Below are 17,863 nucleotides of genomic sequence, written 5' to 3' on the forward strand. Positions count from 1 at the left end.
TTTACAAAGGAGGAAACTGAGGCTCAGAGAAGATGAGTGACTTTTCTAAGACTGATAGTAAGCATCAGATGTAGGACTTAAACTCTGACCTTCTGTCTTCACACTTTTTTCCTTGTACCACAAATCACCTCTTAGATCAAATTCTTTACTAAGGCATGCTATTATCTATCATAGAATCAGTCCCTGGATTTCAGATTTCATCTCCATATTTTTAATATGTGTTGTATATATAGTACATATATTCTATATTATATGTATTTATATTTTATATCATTTAAGTGTGTTTTTTTTTTCAGGGCAATGGGGGTTAAGTAACTTGCCCAGGGTCACACAGCTAGTAAGTGTCAAGTGTCTAAGGCCGTATTTGAACACAGGTCTTCCTGAACCCAGGGCCAGTACTTTATCCACTGCATCACCTCGCTGCCCCCCCCCCCATTTAAGTGGTATTTAATAGGGCTTGGGGACTGCTTTTTGTAGCATTCATACTACTGCAGCTAGTAGGAATTCATTAATATAATATAGTTTCTAAGGTATATTGGGTCTATGCAACTGAAATCTGTACTGAGGTATGTTGATTTTTTTTCCTAGTTATGAAATCTTCAATATACTGTTAAAAGTGAGGTATTTAATTAACCAATAAAATGAAAATAATTAAGAACCAGGATTGAGTCTGAACACTGAAATGCAGCATGTATAGTGGCAAGACTGTTGGATTTGGTGGGTTCAAATCCCATCTCTCCTATTGGTTACCTATCCAACCTTGTATAAATCACTTAATTTCTCTGGGTCCTAAATTTTTATTTGTAAAATGAGGGAGTGGGTTAGAAGGTCATTGAAATTCCTTCCTGCACTAAATCTGTGATCCTAGGAATTATGCAGTAGATATTGGGATAAATACCATGCCTTGGAGGTGTGGTAAAAATTATTTGTGGTATAGGCAGCTTTTGAAGGACCTCCCCTTTTGGGGGAGAAAAGATTGAACGCTCCCTGAAGGGAAGTTAAAGGGCACTTCCAGAATGCTAGTTCGAGCTCTCTGGCTGGTGACCAAGGTCCTGGTGGCACTCAAACAACCTTAGACTGGCGGGTTGTTCAGGTTGGTGAGTTACTTACTGAAAACCCTAAATTCCTTTGAACCAGCTTAATTGGGAACAATCTGGGAGTGAATAGGTTAAGCTTAGAGTTAAGAATATCTATCTGTATTTCTATTTTCCTATTTCCTTATCTTTGATTTTTATTAGTTTTACCTTTGTTGTTTAATTAATTCCCAAGTAATAAAATATGATCCTTTTGCGAACTAAAGCGTAGAGGCTCCTTTCTTATCGACCTGGGAGAAATATCTAAAAAGGGCAGTTCAGAGGGGAGAATAAACCTTAAAGGTCCCTCATATTTCCGGGACCCCAATATTAAGGCAAGTCACCCAAATAATGCTCAGTATATAAAATTTTGGCCCTCAGAGAGGGAAGAGGGGGACATTCACCAAATTATCCCTATTTAATAATGTAAATCCCCAATGGATGTTAGTGTGTGTATATGTATGTCTGTGTGAGTTATTAACTAATATCTTCACAGGTATTTTTCATAATATGACTAGGGCATAGTAATTTGGGGGTACCTTACTTCCAAAATTGACATATAATTTGTTGCTTGAGTATACATCATACTCTGAGTACTATAGGTTGATATTTAAATTAGTACTAACCATTATATAACAAAATAAATACAATCCTCAACCCTTGAAAAACTGACGGAAAGGGGATTGAAAAAGGAAAGCACTCTTGGGAGCACTATAGTTTCTAATGCATTGTTATTGTAAAGGAAATAAGGCCTAGTCAATTACAAGTAGGAAAAATCATAAAAAAGTATGAGTAGGAAATCACAATTATGATTTCCCCATTGCAATATCTTTTAATAGCAAGGGTGGAATAATAAAATAAAAGGTTCATTACACTTTTAATAAAGAACCCTAACACGATAAAATATTTATTGTATAAAGCTTTTTATTCACTAAATTACAGATGCATTTGTTTAAATTGAGAAGGAAATGCTCTGAAGTTTCAAAGCAAGAATTGTAATTACAATAGTTTCCAAAATGCTGGCTTATCAGAACATGGAATAACTATGACTTGCTTGGTAGGTTTACTGATTTATGTGCTTTCCAGTGTTAAAAGACAACCAAGGGCTCTCACCTCCAGCAGGGCATCAGCTGCATCATGGAGACACATGACCAGGGTCCCCACTCGGGCCATATTGTTGACATATGAAAAGGTGATCAGGGAGATAGTTGCAAGGTGATGCAGGAACATAATAACAAAGTCCTTTAGGAGAAAGAAAAAACATCATTGATATTAGGCCTTAGCAATAACATAACAATCCCATGTCCATCTAATGTATTGTATCCTGCTGTGCTCAGTACAAGGTTCATTTAAATATTCCTCAAGTTCCTAACACTCTCAAGGGTCTTGAATGCCCAGAGCAGGATAAACTGCATGCCCCAGGGATATACAAAGTAAGGAAGCAAAGGTTTTGTGAACATTCCCCAATTCTAATTGGATGAGTCAAACTGTATGTAAATATTGGAAGTGAAACATCCCCAAAGTAATATGCCTTATTCATGTTATGAAAAAAAAAAACAAACTTGTGGGCGTTGAGTAAAAAGAACATTAGATGTGAATTGTCTGTTTGGCCTGAGGCTAATCAATTTACCTCACTGAGGCTTAGTTTGTTGTTGTTTTGTCCTTCATTCTGAAGAGGACCAATGTCATGACTTGCAGTGAATTGGAAATAAGTGAGGCATGGCTGTGCAAGGTCATCAACCTCACTCTTCCCTCCAGAGCCATCTGGGGCCAGAGGCAAGATATACACCAGGATGACTAGAGATGACCCCGGATGTTTAAGGCAATTGTGGTTAAGTGACTTGCCCAGGGTCGGTCACACAGCTAGTAAGTATCTGAAGTGAGATTTGAATTCGAGTCCTTCCAACTTCAGGGCTAGGGCTCTATCCACTGGGCCACCTAGCAGCCCCCTCATTTGTAAAATGAGTCTGCTGTTAAACTACATGGACTGTTTCAGCTCTAAAATTCTGTGACTTTCCTCTTTTCTTTTCACACATTCTTGGTTGATTTCATTAATTCTCATGGATACCCCTATCATGTATGCAGATGACTCCCAAATCTAACAATTCAACTCCTATCTCTGCTGAGCTCCAACCTCTTAACCCCATCTCTCACAACTGCTGGTTTAACAATTCTACTTGGACATAGAAGGCTTGTTGGATGTGTGAAGTTATCTGAAAGTCAACACTTGCAAAACAGAATTCATTGCCTTTCTTCCTAAACTCTGGCAGTCTCCTAATGTTCCTTTATGAGCTGAGAGGAGTACCATTCTTTTTAGCATCCAGGTACAACCTGGGTCATCCTTGTCCTTTCAATCTCACACATTCCTATACCTGATTAACTGTCAATACTTGTCCATTCTACCTCCTCAACATCTCTCACATCCTATACCTTCTCTCTAGGCACATCACAATAATTTTACACCTAGCCCTCATCTTCTATCATTTGGACTATTGCAACAGCTTCCTGCCTGTTCTCTGTGAATCCAGTCTCTCCCCTCTCCAACTTATTCTCCCCACAGCTGCCATGATGAAATTCCTAGAGCACAGATTGGATCCTGTTACTCCCCTGCTCAAGAAGTGTTAATAGCTCCCCACTGACATTAGGCTTAAATATAAACTCTTCTGTTTGGCATTTGTTTGAAATTCCAATCAAGCTTTAGTTAATCTTTCTAGTCTGACTACACATTATCTCCATTCAGGCATTCTTTGGTCTCCTGGCCTGCTTATTGTTCCCTATATGTAATATTCTATCTTCTGTGTCTTTCTTTATTAAAGCTGTTACCTACCCATGCCTGGATGAAATGTTCTCTTTCTTTACCTCTGTCCCTGGGAAGCCTTAGCTCCTTTTTTTTTTTTAATAAATAGAAGTATTTTATTATTTTTCAGTTACATATAAGGATAGTTTTCAACACTTGTTTTCATAGGATTTTTAGTTCCAAATTTTTCTCCCACCCTTCCTCCTCCCTAAGATGGAAAGCAATCTGATATAGGTTATATATGTGCAATCATGTTAAACCTATTTCGGCATTAGTCATCTTGCGAAAGAAGAATCAGAGCACAAGGGAAAACCTCAAAAAAAGAAGGAAAATAAACAGCTCAAAAGTAAAAACAGTATGGTTCAATCTGCATTCATAATCCACAGTTCTTTTTTCTGGATGTTGAGAACATTTTTTATCATGAGTTCTTTGAAATTGTTTTGGATTGTTGCACTGCTGAGAAGCGCCAAGTCTATCACCATTGTTCATCACACAATGTTGCTGTTACTGTGTGCAATGTTCTCCTGGTTCTGCTCCTCTCAGTTAGCATCAATTCATGTAAGTCTTTCCAGGTTTCTCTGAACTCCTCCTGTTTATCCTTTCTTACAGCACAATAGTATTCCATTACATTCATATACCACAATGAAGAGAGCTGATATATATACGTGTGTGTGTGTATGTATGTGTGTGTATGTATATATATATATATATTTGAACATGTGGGTCCTTTTTCTTCTTCTTTGATCTCTTTTAGATACAGACCTACTTAGCTCCCTTTAAGTGTCAGTTTGAATTCCATCTCTTTCATGGGGTCTTTCCTGATGCCCACTCCCAAGCACCGTATTTATTTTTTATATATCTTGTATTTACTTTATCTGTGAACAGTCTTTATTTTCCTTATACTTTGTGAGCTCCTTGAGGATAAGAAGTGCCTCACTTTTGTATCTATGTACACAATGCTTAGGACAGAGTACATACTTAATAAATGCTTATCAATTGATTGTCTGTGATGCCCCAATTCCTAGGTGAAAGTTATGGGTCTACCTACCATTTATCCAGCATAATGGTAAACACCATCAAATAACTGTATAGATAATAAGAGTATTAAACAAAAAGTGTGCATTGATTTAGTTCAAATTACATGGTAATCTTGAAAAAAAATCTTGGTAGCAGAACTTAGACTAAAACACGTAGTTTAAAACTCTAGTACTTTGTTCTGCTGTGACCTCCAGTGACTAAATCCTCAGTTTATAAAATTACTTTTGTCATTTTAAGAAGAAAATTACTACAACCCATTATTATGGGAGAAAGAAAAATGATTCAGTAGAAAATGTAGAGTCTACGAAGTTATGAATCATAGTAGTACTTAAAAGCAAATCATAGCACATTAGATCATTTGGGGATCATTAAAGGCATCTCTTCCTTATTCTCCATATAAGGAAACAGAGACAAAAGTAAAATGACCTGTATAAGGTCACACAGTGGCAAAATCTGGATTAGAATTCAATCTCCTGTCTAGTGGCTTTCTGTGATACCACTGGCCTCCTAATATCATGCTGTCTCTCTCCTAAAGGGCAAAAATAAACTCATTTGTTTAGAAAATTTTGAGGCCCAAACCACAAATCGGCACTGAAAATCTAATGTAGCATTTTGCTCAGGCTCTATACTCTGCATTTCCTTGAAACTTTGAGGTGCCTAAACAGAACATTTCCTTTTTTTATTTCATTGGCTCTTCACTCTTTCATTTGAAGTAGGAAGGAACAAGAGTGGGTACTCTGGGATGCCAGACAAAAGGATGCGACCAAACACAGAGGCTTTTGTTCCCATTTAAAAATTCACCTTTTTTGCTATGTCTGTCTAAAAGAATACAAGATAAAGGAGGTGCTCTTGAATTCATTTGTTAAGTATATCTTTTCACTGGGAAGTTAATGACAATTCACTAGTGATACATTCTGGAATACAGTATTCAGTGCTCCATCCATTTCTGCAAAACATTCAGATTTGGCAAATGGACTGTCACAATAATAGCTCCTTAAATAAGCTCAAAAGGTGTGGGGGAGGTAAGAAGAAGGTGGGGGGAAAGAGTGAGACAGTTTCAAATAGTCTCAGGCATTCTTGTTTGCCCAAGCTTAACTTACACTTTTTTTAACCTTTTTTTTTAAACTAACATTTTTTTTAGTCCCAACAGACCAATAACTAACCAAAATAATATTTCCCACAACTCCCATTATTTAGTTGAGGATGCCTGCTTTTGGCTGCTTGAAAAATAATAAAAGAATTTCTCCTGCTCTTTAATTTAGAATGAGTAAATATGAATTGATTAAAACATTCACTGAGAATTAGGAATCATGTTGTAATTATGTATCCTTGTTTATAGCTGATAAACATCAGTAAACAATGCAAAGCTCAGGGCAATAGAATTCCTATAAAAGCATTGTTTTCAGACACTGCACAAACATTGCCTGCAACTACAAATCCATAAATACTAGATTACAAGTAACTTTTTGCATCTAAGTCCCCAGGCACTGGCATTTTTTTTTTACATTATTGAAGGGGTTCTGGGAGTGGGCAGGCTCATAGATCTGCCAGTGGCAAGAATTCCATTTTCAGTACCCAGATCTATCAGTGTGAATGTATAAAGAGAAATAAAGCTCTTGGAGTTTTAGAACATTAGGTTCATTAAAGGGCTGTCATACAATGAAATATCATTTCTAAAGAACTTGTTCTTCTACATTTACATGCCTTCAACCACCAACTCCTTACCCACTTACCCACTTACCCACTCTTGTATACATTAGTTTGGTTAAAGATAGCATTTGATTGAAATTACAGTCCTAAAGTTAGTTTGAATCCTACAGAACTGGAATAGGAAGATGAAGTCTTTCCAACCTGATGGTGGGTAACATCATGAGAAATAATTAGTGTGTGCAAACATGCCAAGCGGGGTGTAGTAGAAGATGACTATAAATGTCTGGGTCCATATCTGAACTCATGTCTTCCTCCGTCCAGGTCAAGTACTCTATACACTGTACTACCTATTTGCTTCTAATAGGTCTTCAATCGATTCAGGAAGCAAAAGGGTTAACACAGCTTAAAATGATTTCACTCTATTTCTTCAAAGTAGAGCAATAGTACAGAACTTTGTTGTCTTTGGAACCATCCAGAAACATGGGAGTTTTTCTTAATTCTAGCAGATCATATTTTTTTCTTTCCTATAATACAACTACTTGGTCATTTCTGGACACATACAGCACAGTGATTTTGGAATAAAAGACTAATAACAATTGTACATTGAGTTTGATATCATTGTCAATATCAGTGAGTCTGTATGCTGCATGGACTTCAAAAATATAAAAAAGACTAAGATATAAGGCATAGTGACCACCCATTTCCCAATTCTACTGAAGTATGGAAAAGATATTGACTATACTCAGGCACTTGACAGTGGGGATTTAGAAACACTAGAAGTTACTAAGGAAATATGGGACATTTAAGAGGATATATTGGTGGTAAGGAGGACAAAGGCATTTTATTTGTTAGCAATGGCATATGAAAGACAAAATAGCATTGTTAACAATTTTTCATATAGTTATCATTTTTGTCCCTTTATTACATAATTTTCCAATTGTATTAGGCTTGATTTATTAATATTTTTATTTTTAGTCTACTTAATTCAATGCCAGTATTTAATAAATGTAAAATATATTTTTTTAGTTGTAGAGGGCAGGACTTCTAAAATTAAGAGAGTTCCTCATCTGTTATGATTGGTTAGCTATATTCCAGACTAAATGTAAGGAGATGAAATGATGTAATTTTTGACCTTACAGACAATCTAGTTCAGAGGTACTTAATCTTTTTCACATGTGTTATGAACTCCCTCAGTATTCTGCTGAAGTCTATGGACCCCTTCTCAGAATATTGTTTTTCAATGCATAAAATAAACAATATATAGGATCATGAAAGAAAACAATTACTTTGAAATGTAATTTTCAAAACATTTCAACTAACAAGTCCACAGACCCCAGGTTAAGAACGTCCAGTCTAGTCTAACCCTTCACATGACAGTAGAAGAAATAGAGAACTTGATAGGATAAATTATTTTACAATAGTGATATTATTAGTTAGTGGCTGAGCTGGGATTAACTTCTAGTCAAGTGTTATTTCTGCTATTCCATGACATTATGAACTTGTAGGGATCACTTATTGAAACCAAGGATGGCATAGTAAAGCTAATTTATAGATTCTAGACCAACCCAATGGTTGCAGATAGAAATTTGTTAACTGTGGACTTGCTCAGCTTCAAAGAACCTGGGGAAAACTTCTGATAAAATGTCCTATCTTGCATAATAATTCAAATGGGTACAAGTCTTTTTTTTTGGGGGGGGGACAATGAGGGTTAAGTGGCTTGCCCAGGGTTTACACAGCTAGTAAGTGTCAAGTATCTGAGACCGGATTTGAACTCAGGTCCTCCTGAATCCAGGGCTGGTGCTTTATTCACTGCACCACCTAGCTGCCCCCAAGTCACTTAAACTATCTACAAAATATGATGATTATTAGAGTGTGTTACATTCAAATGACCTACCACACAGATTTTGAAAGGTATTCTACATAGTGGTACAACATATCAGAAAAGTAATTTCAAACAGAGATCCTCAAATTTAGAATTGTTGCTCATAACTATATTTATTACATTCATCTTAGAACAAGTATTTATGGAAAAACTATAAATCAATGAAAAGAAGATTGGGGAACATTAGCCAAATTTTAAGTACTGGCAGGTACTACTCAATTTTGTTGTTGTTGTTCAATGGTTTCTTTCATGTCCAACTCTTTGTGATCCCATTTAGGGTTTTCTTGGCAAAGATATTAGAATTGTTTGTCATTTCCTTCTCTAGTTCATTGCACGAATGAGAAAACTGAAGAGAACAGGGTTAAGTGACTTGTTCAGGATTACACAGCTAGTTAAGTGTCTAAGGCTGCATTTGAACTTACTAAGGTGAGGCTTCCTGACTCTATCAGCACTCTATCCATTGTGCCACCTATTCAGTTTCCTGACTTGAAGAAATTGAAGCCATTAATATTATATTATTCAAGCTATACTTACAGTAAAATTTGTTCCAATACCTTTTTCCATGATTTCATATATTTTTTTAAATCTCTGAACTTCTAAAAATGGATGAAGGCCATTAATTATAAAATCATTTGTCATATGCAAACAGTATACTTATTGATGATGAAATTCAAGAAACTAGTAAGCTATTCCAAGACCTTTTAAATGAATTTTCCTTGATTTTGCCATGGTCTTCCTTAAAATTTTATTTTAAAGTGTTTAAATTGATTTTGCTCTTTAACTCCCTTCCCCATGCACTATTCTCACCCTATTGCTCCCAATTCCCAAAATAAAACATAGCCATTCCCACATTAGAATGAACAAAAAAAAATCCTCTTCCTGCCTCATTAGGACTCAGATATAGATACAGTCTGTCAGGGGGTTATTTGGTGTGGCCATTATTCATTTAACCTGCAAAGTAGCAGTGTTCAAAAGGATCTCCCAAGATGAGTAAGTGAGCCTTAAGAGAAGGGGAAGTGGAAATGACTTTTCCATTCTAGTTCTGGCATATTTGAAGATGTATATATCCAAATGTAATTATGAGTTGTATTACCAAATGGAGGGATATGGACTGAAACTTATCTACTCTTGATTATATAAAAAAACCCCTATTTCATACTGAGATACTGTAGTTTTAACCCTTGGATGTTTAGAAGCAACCAAACTGGAATGAGATAAATTTAAGTCAACAAACAGTACACTGAGGGCAACATCTGGCATATTTACATTTTTCAGTGAATTCTTTTACCTGATTTTCTATAGGTTAAGAGATAGTATGGTTCTTTGGTTTTTAAGGAGCAACATAAATTACCCCACTATGTGAACAGTTCCAATGCTCACACAAGCCAAAGGGAGTTGTGATTCATGCATACCAGGAACAGGCATACAATTCTGGGGATGCCCCTTAGGAAGAGATAACATGAGTCACCTGGTGACCATCCAGAGAAAAGCAATTATGGTGAGTGATGGGGGAAAGGGAGCAAAGACACTATATCTATATCTACATCTACATATCTACATATCTATATATCTACATCTACATATCTATATATCTACATCTCTTTATTTCTACATCTACATATCTACATATCTACATATCTATATCTAATCTATCTCTCTATCTTGCTATCTCTATCTATATTAAATGTAATGGTAAGGGAGAAGATAAAAATCTATGAAATAATTATATTTGCTACCAAATTCAGTACATTAAAACTCTCTTCCTTGAAGTTTGATTTTTTTGGGGGGGGGTGTGAGGATGGGGGTAGAGATAATAGAGGAAGGAGTAGCAGATAATATAAAGTACTTTATTTTATGGGGTGGGAATATTCCAGTATATCTATGAACTCATCAATGTGAGTACTCCTTTTAAAGCATACACTTTTCATTTTTCTTTTTGTATATATGCCAATGAGGCAAGTTATGGTCATATCTATATGTTACAAGGGAGGATGCAGGTCTGAGGGAGAACAGGTGGGATTTCAAAGGGAAAGTTCCCAAAATGTGGTGTAGATAAGATTTCAAAGGCCAAGTCTCATGCCTATAGAACCAACAGGAATATGAATTCAATGGAAATTCTTCTCCCAGTTAGGCAACAGCCAGAGCATAAAAGTTTCTTTATTTCATGCAAAATGGAAGACTTTACACTGTTGGCATGGTGTCTGATAGTCCCAGGATACTTATAATGATTCAGTGTAAAATGGTGTGATGCCTTCTCTGACCCGGCAGTTCTTTCATTCCATGATGACCACAAGCCAAAAGCCCTCTCCATGAAGAAAAAGAGAAACAAGGCAATGTCATGGTGTTTAGTTGAATCAGAATTACATTCTTATCCTATATGCACCAAAATGTATCCTTACAAAGTAAGTTAACTGATTTTTTTTAAATCCCCTTGCATGTGTCTAGGTCAGTCATTTTTGCCATCACAATACCTATACTTGGGATGTCTCCCTGAACTTCTAGCACACTCCTGCACATAACACAGTTCCTTGAACACTGTAGGAATTCTTTAAATCCTTGTTAAATAAAATGGAACTTTAGGTGACCCAATTCGATCATAGAACCATGAGATTTTCAGAGCTGGGCAGGATCTTAGAGAGTATTTGGTCCAATCTCATCATTTTACAGTTGAAGAAAATGAGGCTCAAAGACTTGCTACTGATCATACAGGTGGAAAAGCCCAGATTTAAACCTGGTCCTTCCAACTCTCGGTTCAGTTCATGCTGCATCTAAGCCCTTTATAAAACTTCCAAAGTATCCTATAAGCAAAGGATTATTTTCACTTTTACAATGAGAGTTACCTTTATGGATATAATATTACTTTATATTTTTGCCAGATATGTTATTACTTTATAGCTGTTGGGAAAATATATAACTGAAATAAAAATTCACTGTATGAACAGCATTTATCTAATTTTTCTCCCATGTAACATTTACAGTACCATTTCAAGATTAAGATCTAAGTTTTTCCACTGTGAACTGTTTTCTTAGTATTTAATTTTAATTGATTTCAGTGCAATAGAAAATGACATTACAAAATAAATTTTTAGTTGGACAATGGAAAACTGTTTTCAAGAATTCTCAATTCTCGGGGCAGCTAGATGGCGCAGTGAATAGAGCACCGGCCCTGGAGTCAGGAGGACCTGAGTTCAAATCCGGCCTCAGACACTTAACACTTACTAGCTGTGTGACCCTGGGCAAGTCACTTGACCCCAATTGCCTCACTAAAAAAAAAAAAAAAAGAATTCTCAATTCTCTTTTTATACCATCAATTAATCAACCAGCTAGTAATTTATCAAGCAGCTGTTATGTGACAGGAATGGGATACAAAGACAGAAATTATAGAGTCTCTGTCTTTTAGGATTTTTTTTCAGGGAAGACAAACTGTATGCATACATAAAATAAGTACGAGATATTCTTTTTTAATTGAGGGGGATGAGGAACCTCTAGAAGCTACATGGTTATGAAAGGCTACAATATAGGAGGAGGTACTTGAAGTGAATTTTAAAGGACACTAGGGCTTCTACTAAAAGAGGCAGAGGTGAGGAGGGAGTGCATTGCAGGAATGGAGGACAGATTGTGGAAAGGCACTGGAAATAGAGGAAGACAAGGGGACCGTTTTGGCAGAACCTTAAGAATGTGAAAGGGAGTAATGTATAATAAGGCTAGAAAGGTTGGCCATAGCCCAATTGTGAAGGACTTTAAATCCCCAATAGAAGAGTATATATTTGATCCTTGGAGTAATTAGTAGCCACTGAAGTTTAATGAGACTATTAATTAAGAATTGAGAATGTTATTATTGAGAATACTAATTGTTATTCCTGAGAATACTAATTGTTAAAGCATTGGGATTTCTCCATTAGGCAGCTGCCCCGGGTCTTCCTTCACTCAACAATTCACAAAATACATATTGCTTTCAAATAATATAAACAGATTACTTACTTAGCTAGGGGGTACAGTGAATAGAGGGTGGGCCTGGAGTCAGGAAGACCTGTCTTTAAACCTGGCCTTTGACACTTTCTGACTGTGTGACCCTAGTCAAGTCACTTAACCTCTATCTACCTCTTTCCTCAATAATAAAACAGAGAAGATAATAACAGTTTCCTCCCAGGAGAAAGGTTGTTTAAGGATCAAATAAGATATTTGTAAAGCATCTAGCATGGGCCCTAGCACATAGAAGATGTTTAATATATACTTAATTTCCTTTCTTTCCCCCAGTCGTTAATATTTTTCATTAAGTTGTCCTTCATATTTCTGTGCCATTCTGTAATGTCTTAAATTATAAGCTCCTAAAGTTCAAGGAAAGGCTCTTTGTATGTGGTTTTTATAGCACCTAGCATGGTATTGCCACGTGTACATAGGTATTTAATCGTTTTAATAATTATGATAGAAGTGGCTTTATGAGCCCTTATAATAATAGCACTTAGCATTCTAGGGGCATGATCAGCAATTCCTGTCAAGGAACAATGACATAGAGAAGAAAAGCTTTCTGCCCACTTCTGAAGACAAAGATAGCTGTTGCAAATCTGCCTAGGTACTCAGTTACTCTGCAGCACCAGACAAAGCCTTCCAGTTGAAACCACAAGGGAAATTTGACACAAGTCAGAATCTAATTAGAGATGGTCCAAGACACAGTCGTCATTGCCTTAACTCCTGCTGGAAAAAGAAAGCTGTAGGGTTTGATTTGACAACAGGCAGTCAAAATCTTAGTTTTACAGTTCAGTTAGAAGTAAAATCCATTATACGGCAAAGTGCCCCTAACCCTACCCTATCAACCCACATCTTTTTTTCCCCCAGAGGAAAGAATATCCTTGACACCAAGAGTTTTTCAAATCATCACTTGCCCTAATCAGATCATAGTTTCTGAAAGTTAATGTCCCAATTTAAGGAACACAATTTTGAAGAGATAAGACTACAATGCTAGTATTAATCAAAAGTTTAATGGACAGTGTTGGGCCTGTTGGTTTAGAATAAGAAAAATGGCAGCAATGTTGACCTACAAATAACAGAACCCCCCAAGTCATGTGGTTTCACTCCTATACTCTATATTTTTAATTCATAGAATTACAGCATCAAACAAGGACATAGCCTCATTTTACAGATAAGGCAAATAGAGTCAAGTGACTTGCCCAAGGTCACACAGTTAGTGTCTGAGGCCAGATTTGAATTTAGGAAGATGGGTTTTCCTGATTCCAAGCCCAGTGCTGTATCCACTACACCACTAACTGACCAAAATTAATTCTTACATGGTTAATAATAGTGCGATTCTTAGCATTCCTCTCCTCCATCCCCCCCCCATTTTCACTCCTCCATAACTATCACTATATAGTAAAGGGGCCACAGAGAACTGAGAGCCATTTAATTTTTTTTTCTTTATCTAATGGTTGCTGTGGTTAAGAAATTCATCATTTTGTGACTTACCCATTTGTGCTGGAGTACTCCTTAATAGTTTTGTTGGTCCTCAGATATCATAATTAACATGTCACTGGAAGCATACCCAGAGCCTTTCCACATGGTAAAGTCTCTATGTCATAGCCTTTTATAAATTAAGGTCACCTCCATACCATGAGAAGGCATAGAGTTTGGACTCTGTGGAGGACCTTTTGATTCATACCAGCTAGGTGGGGGCACTGGATGGAGTATTGGGTAAAGAATCAGGAATAACTGAGTTCAAATCAGGCTTCAGATACTTACTAACTGCGTAGCTCTGAGTTGGTCACTTAACATCTATTTGCCTCAATTTCCTCATCTGTAAAATGGGGATAATAACACCTACTTCCCAGGGTTGTTATGAGAATCTATTGAGATAATAATTATAAAGTACTTAGCATAGTGCCTAGTACATAGTAATTACATATAAATTAGTTATTATCATTATTGATTAAAGCAAGGTCACATTATATGAAATTAGACTAACCTCTTTCATTTAAAGCAACAAATTCAATGAAATCTTAAACTTGAATTTTCATTTATGATTTCCTTTAAAAACTACACAGAAATAACTAAAATGAAATCAAGAAATATTTGTTAGGTCCATGTTCATCTGTTGTACACTTCTTTCTTAGAGCATGAGGGAAAGGGTGGGTTCTAGTTAGAGAAGTGAATATTTGTGATCGCCAGGGCCCATACATACAGAATATTATAATTCAGCACCTGCTTCCTTCTTTCTTTATCTCCCTTCCTCACATATCCCCACATCCAGGAAACAATGAGAGCCTGAGTTTGCACTGTTAGATCTGGCCTATACATGAAGATTTAGATTGCATGGTTTTAAACACAATCTAGGAACCCAATTTTTCTAGAAGTCCTTTTCTTGCCCCACAAAATACTTTGAGTGTCTCAGGAATACCCCAAGGAAACTGGAAAACTGTCCCATTTTAAATCAGCCCAGTATAAAGTAGACCCTCTATAGGGAGCATGGAACCTCAAATAAGTAACCACAACCCAACAAGCTTAGAAGTAACTGGTATCCAGGATAACAGCTCTCTCTTCAGTGCCATAGCCAATAGATAGATATTGGCTCAATTTGTCATGAAGAGAAATCCACAGCCTACCACTGCCATATTCCTTGGAATAAAAACCAGTAAGCCACTCTTAGGGCTACTTTCAGTAAGCTATATTCCTCAGGGATTTGTGCATTGATGAATTATCTCCTCATAAAGACACTTATATGGTAATGTTTTGGCACAATACCTAATCTTTTATAGCACACGTAAACTATTGGTTAAGCTAGCCTTTGAACAAGACCCCATAAAATTCTCTAATAAAACACAGGTCTCTTAATGAAAAAAAAAATAGTTCCATCACTTAACTACCACACTAGCTATTTTTATTATTATGAAAGTCAGGATTCTGTGCTTCAGCAAGAACCAGAGAAATTGAAATGCTATAATGACCACAAAGCAGAAAGGTAACAAAGCCACTTTATACTTTGTCATACTGGTCACTTATGTGGATTTACTGCTAATAGTAAATATTAAAAATAGTGCTAATGTTATATAGTCGAGTATAAGCTACATCTTTCCTTTTTCCATGTAGATCAGCAGAAATAATCTAATGTGACTTTATTTTGACAAAAAGAGTGAATATAAAATGGAGAATTAGGGAGCTTATTGGGCATTCCATCCTCCTGATGAAGACCTAAAGGTAACTTAAAGAAATAGACATTTTCTAATACCCACAGGTGGCAAAGAATCAGGAAAGATGGACATCTAGGATGCTGCATTAGAAGAAGGAAGGAAGCATTGAAAATAGTAGCCCTGGAACTTAAAATAAGAAATGTTGCCATTCCATTACACTATTTAGCCACAGATGGCATACCAAACTTTGAAGAAATGGCTAGCCAACCTTAACCATCATGTTTCTGCCCTCCCTATTATGAGGAATGAAACCCTAGAGAAATTTCTCAGGAGATTTAGTGTTTCTCTTGGGTTAAAACAAAAAAAAGCACAACAAGTTGACTTGACCAGCTGAGCCCTGGAACTCTGCCACATGCAATTTGCTGTGAAGTACTCTGAAAATGTCCAGAATTCACTGGCCATGTGCCCAGGCCTTCTAGCCAAACAGCAGTTGAGCTAAAAGGGTGCAAGGTTTAGACACAAGCAAGCTGTTCAGAGCTCCAACATTGCAATATTCATTAGTGCCTCTTGAAAACTTGGAGACACAGAAGACATTTTCATTGTGAACAGGTGTGAGAGGACACACAATTTCAAAAAAAAAAAGGATGCCTTAAAAAGGGGGGAAAAGGATATATCTACACCTGTTATTTCAAAAAGGAACTTTGATGTCTTATAAAAAAAAAACCTCAAAAGGTTTTAGACTCCATTGTTTTACTTATTGGATTATTCAAATTACAGTCTTCAGACAAAATAGCTCCACATTGGCTATTGACTTCTCTCTGGGAAGTGGACAAAGAGAAATAAAGCAGTTAAACAATGCCCTGGCATATGCTAATGTTAAGAAAAAAAGTTGGTCCTTCCTTTATGGGGTTTGGGTTTAATATGGGAATAGATTGATATTTAAAGATAAGGGAGAAGAAGTAGAGGGGGGAAATGTCTTCAGAAATAGATTTTGTGCAAATTAAAGATATCTTTTGTAGGAAGTTAGGATCTTAAATCCAAGCCCTGAAAAGTGATATTCAAATGTCTACTCATTATCAAGTTTAAGAAATAAATATATTCTAATAGCCAGGCTATGCATGCAGGAGACAGTGTTTGGCAGATTTCAAACTAATGCCAGGAATCCACAATCTAGTTCACTGCCACTTAATAGGGGAGCTAAAGAAATATTCTGATTACCCTTCTATTAACTTCCCTGTTAATAAGCTTTTAGAGGTCGGCTTCTATGTCATATTGTCAATGGGTTTCTTCCAACATCTTGTTTTCACAATTAGGAAACAAGCTGTTATCTTGCGTTTTAGAGGGTTTAGTTAGAGGTTCCAATATAGGAGCTGAGGAGGGTTTCTGGCAATACAAATACACCGTGCATATTCTGATTGCTTGAACAGCAGGTCATTTGGTCATTGGAAAAATAAGTAAGGAATCAGTGAGGAGTGGAGACACCAGCAGAAAGATGTGGGAAGTGAAAACAATAGTTATAGCTCAGTAATGAAAACAGTCAAAATAAAAGTCCTTGGTGATTAAAAGCCATGGAGGATAATGAGTAGGTCTGTTGGTGGTTGAAATCCTAGCTTCATAAAAGAAACAGCAATAAGCCAGATGAGTCAGGGACGTATATTTGTACTTGCTGATAATAAAAGAAGATGCCAAAAATCATCATCCAACTAGTCTTCAGCTGAAACCAGCCCACTGAGGTTTTAACTAGATACCCCCCCCCCACACACACACACATGCAATCTCGAGGCCATTAGTAATGCCCTATCCGAGGCACAGTGGAAACTGCAAATGTTAGTTTCATCCTCCTTTCCAAATGTTTCCTGCATTCAGGTTATTGGTTGCTCTATCTGTAGCATGTTAAACCTTTCCTTCAAATCAATCAGTTGTAGTTCCTTATCAGCATTGTGGATATGTCTTACAAAGAAATTAACAACATCCTTAGAATATTAGTCTCTAATAAATTCTAAATGCAGGGCCTCGTGATTGCATGGAGGTAGTCCTGCGTTCTTGAAGCCTATATCAGCAGAAAAAAAGCTCTCTAGTAGTTCCTAACAAGTTGGTCATACTCAGATTCTGGGCCTGGCGACAGACTGTGCCTGTTGCCTGAGAAGGAGCCTAGCCAAATGCAGACACATTACTATGTAAAAGATTGACACCTGGGTTATTAAAAAAAAACACCTTTTAAGGCATGTAGGGATTGCAATCAGCATAGATGAAGGTAGTATTGACCTGACAAAAGTACAGGTCTTCTAATGCATTAAAGAAAAAT

The 17,863-nt window shown here is 36.6% G+C and overlaps 1 protein-coding gene across 2 annotated transcripts in view; it reads right to left on the reverse strand.

The window, feature by feature from the left end:
• CERS6 (ceramide synthase 6) overlaps positions 1–17,863 on the reverse strand; it is a 317,556-nt gene that overhangs the window by 69,491 nt on the left and 230,202 nt on the right. For both annotated transcript variants that reach the window (XM_043995602.1, XM_043995601.1), the window contains exon 7: positions 2,187–2,315. In XM_043995602.1, the coding sequence (XP_043851537.1) occupies positions 2,187–2,315 (129 nt within the window). The remainder of the gene's footprint in view (positions 1–2,186; positions 2,316–17,863) is intronic.

This window comes from Dromiciops gliroides, chromosome 3 (genome assembly GCF_019393635.1).
Source record: "Dromiciops gliroides isolate mDroGli1 chromosome 3, mDroGli1.pri, whole genome shotgun sequence".
NCBI classification, from domain to species: Eukaryota; Metazoa; Chordata; class Mammalia; order Microbiotheria; family Microbiotheriidae; genus Dromiciops; species Dromiciops gliroides.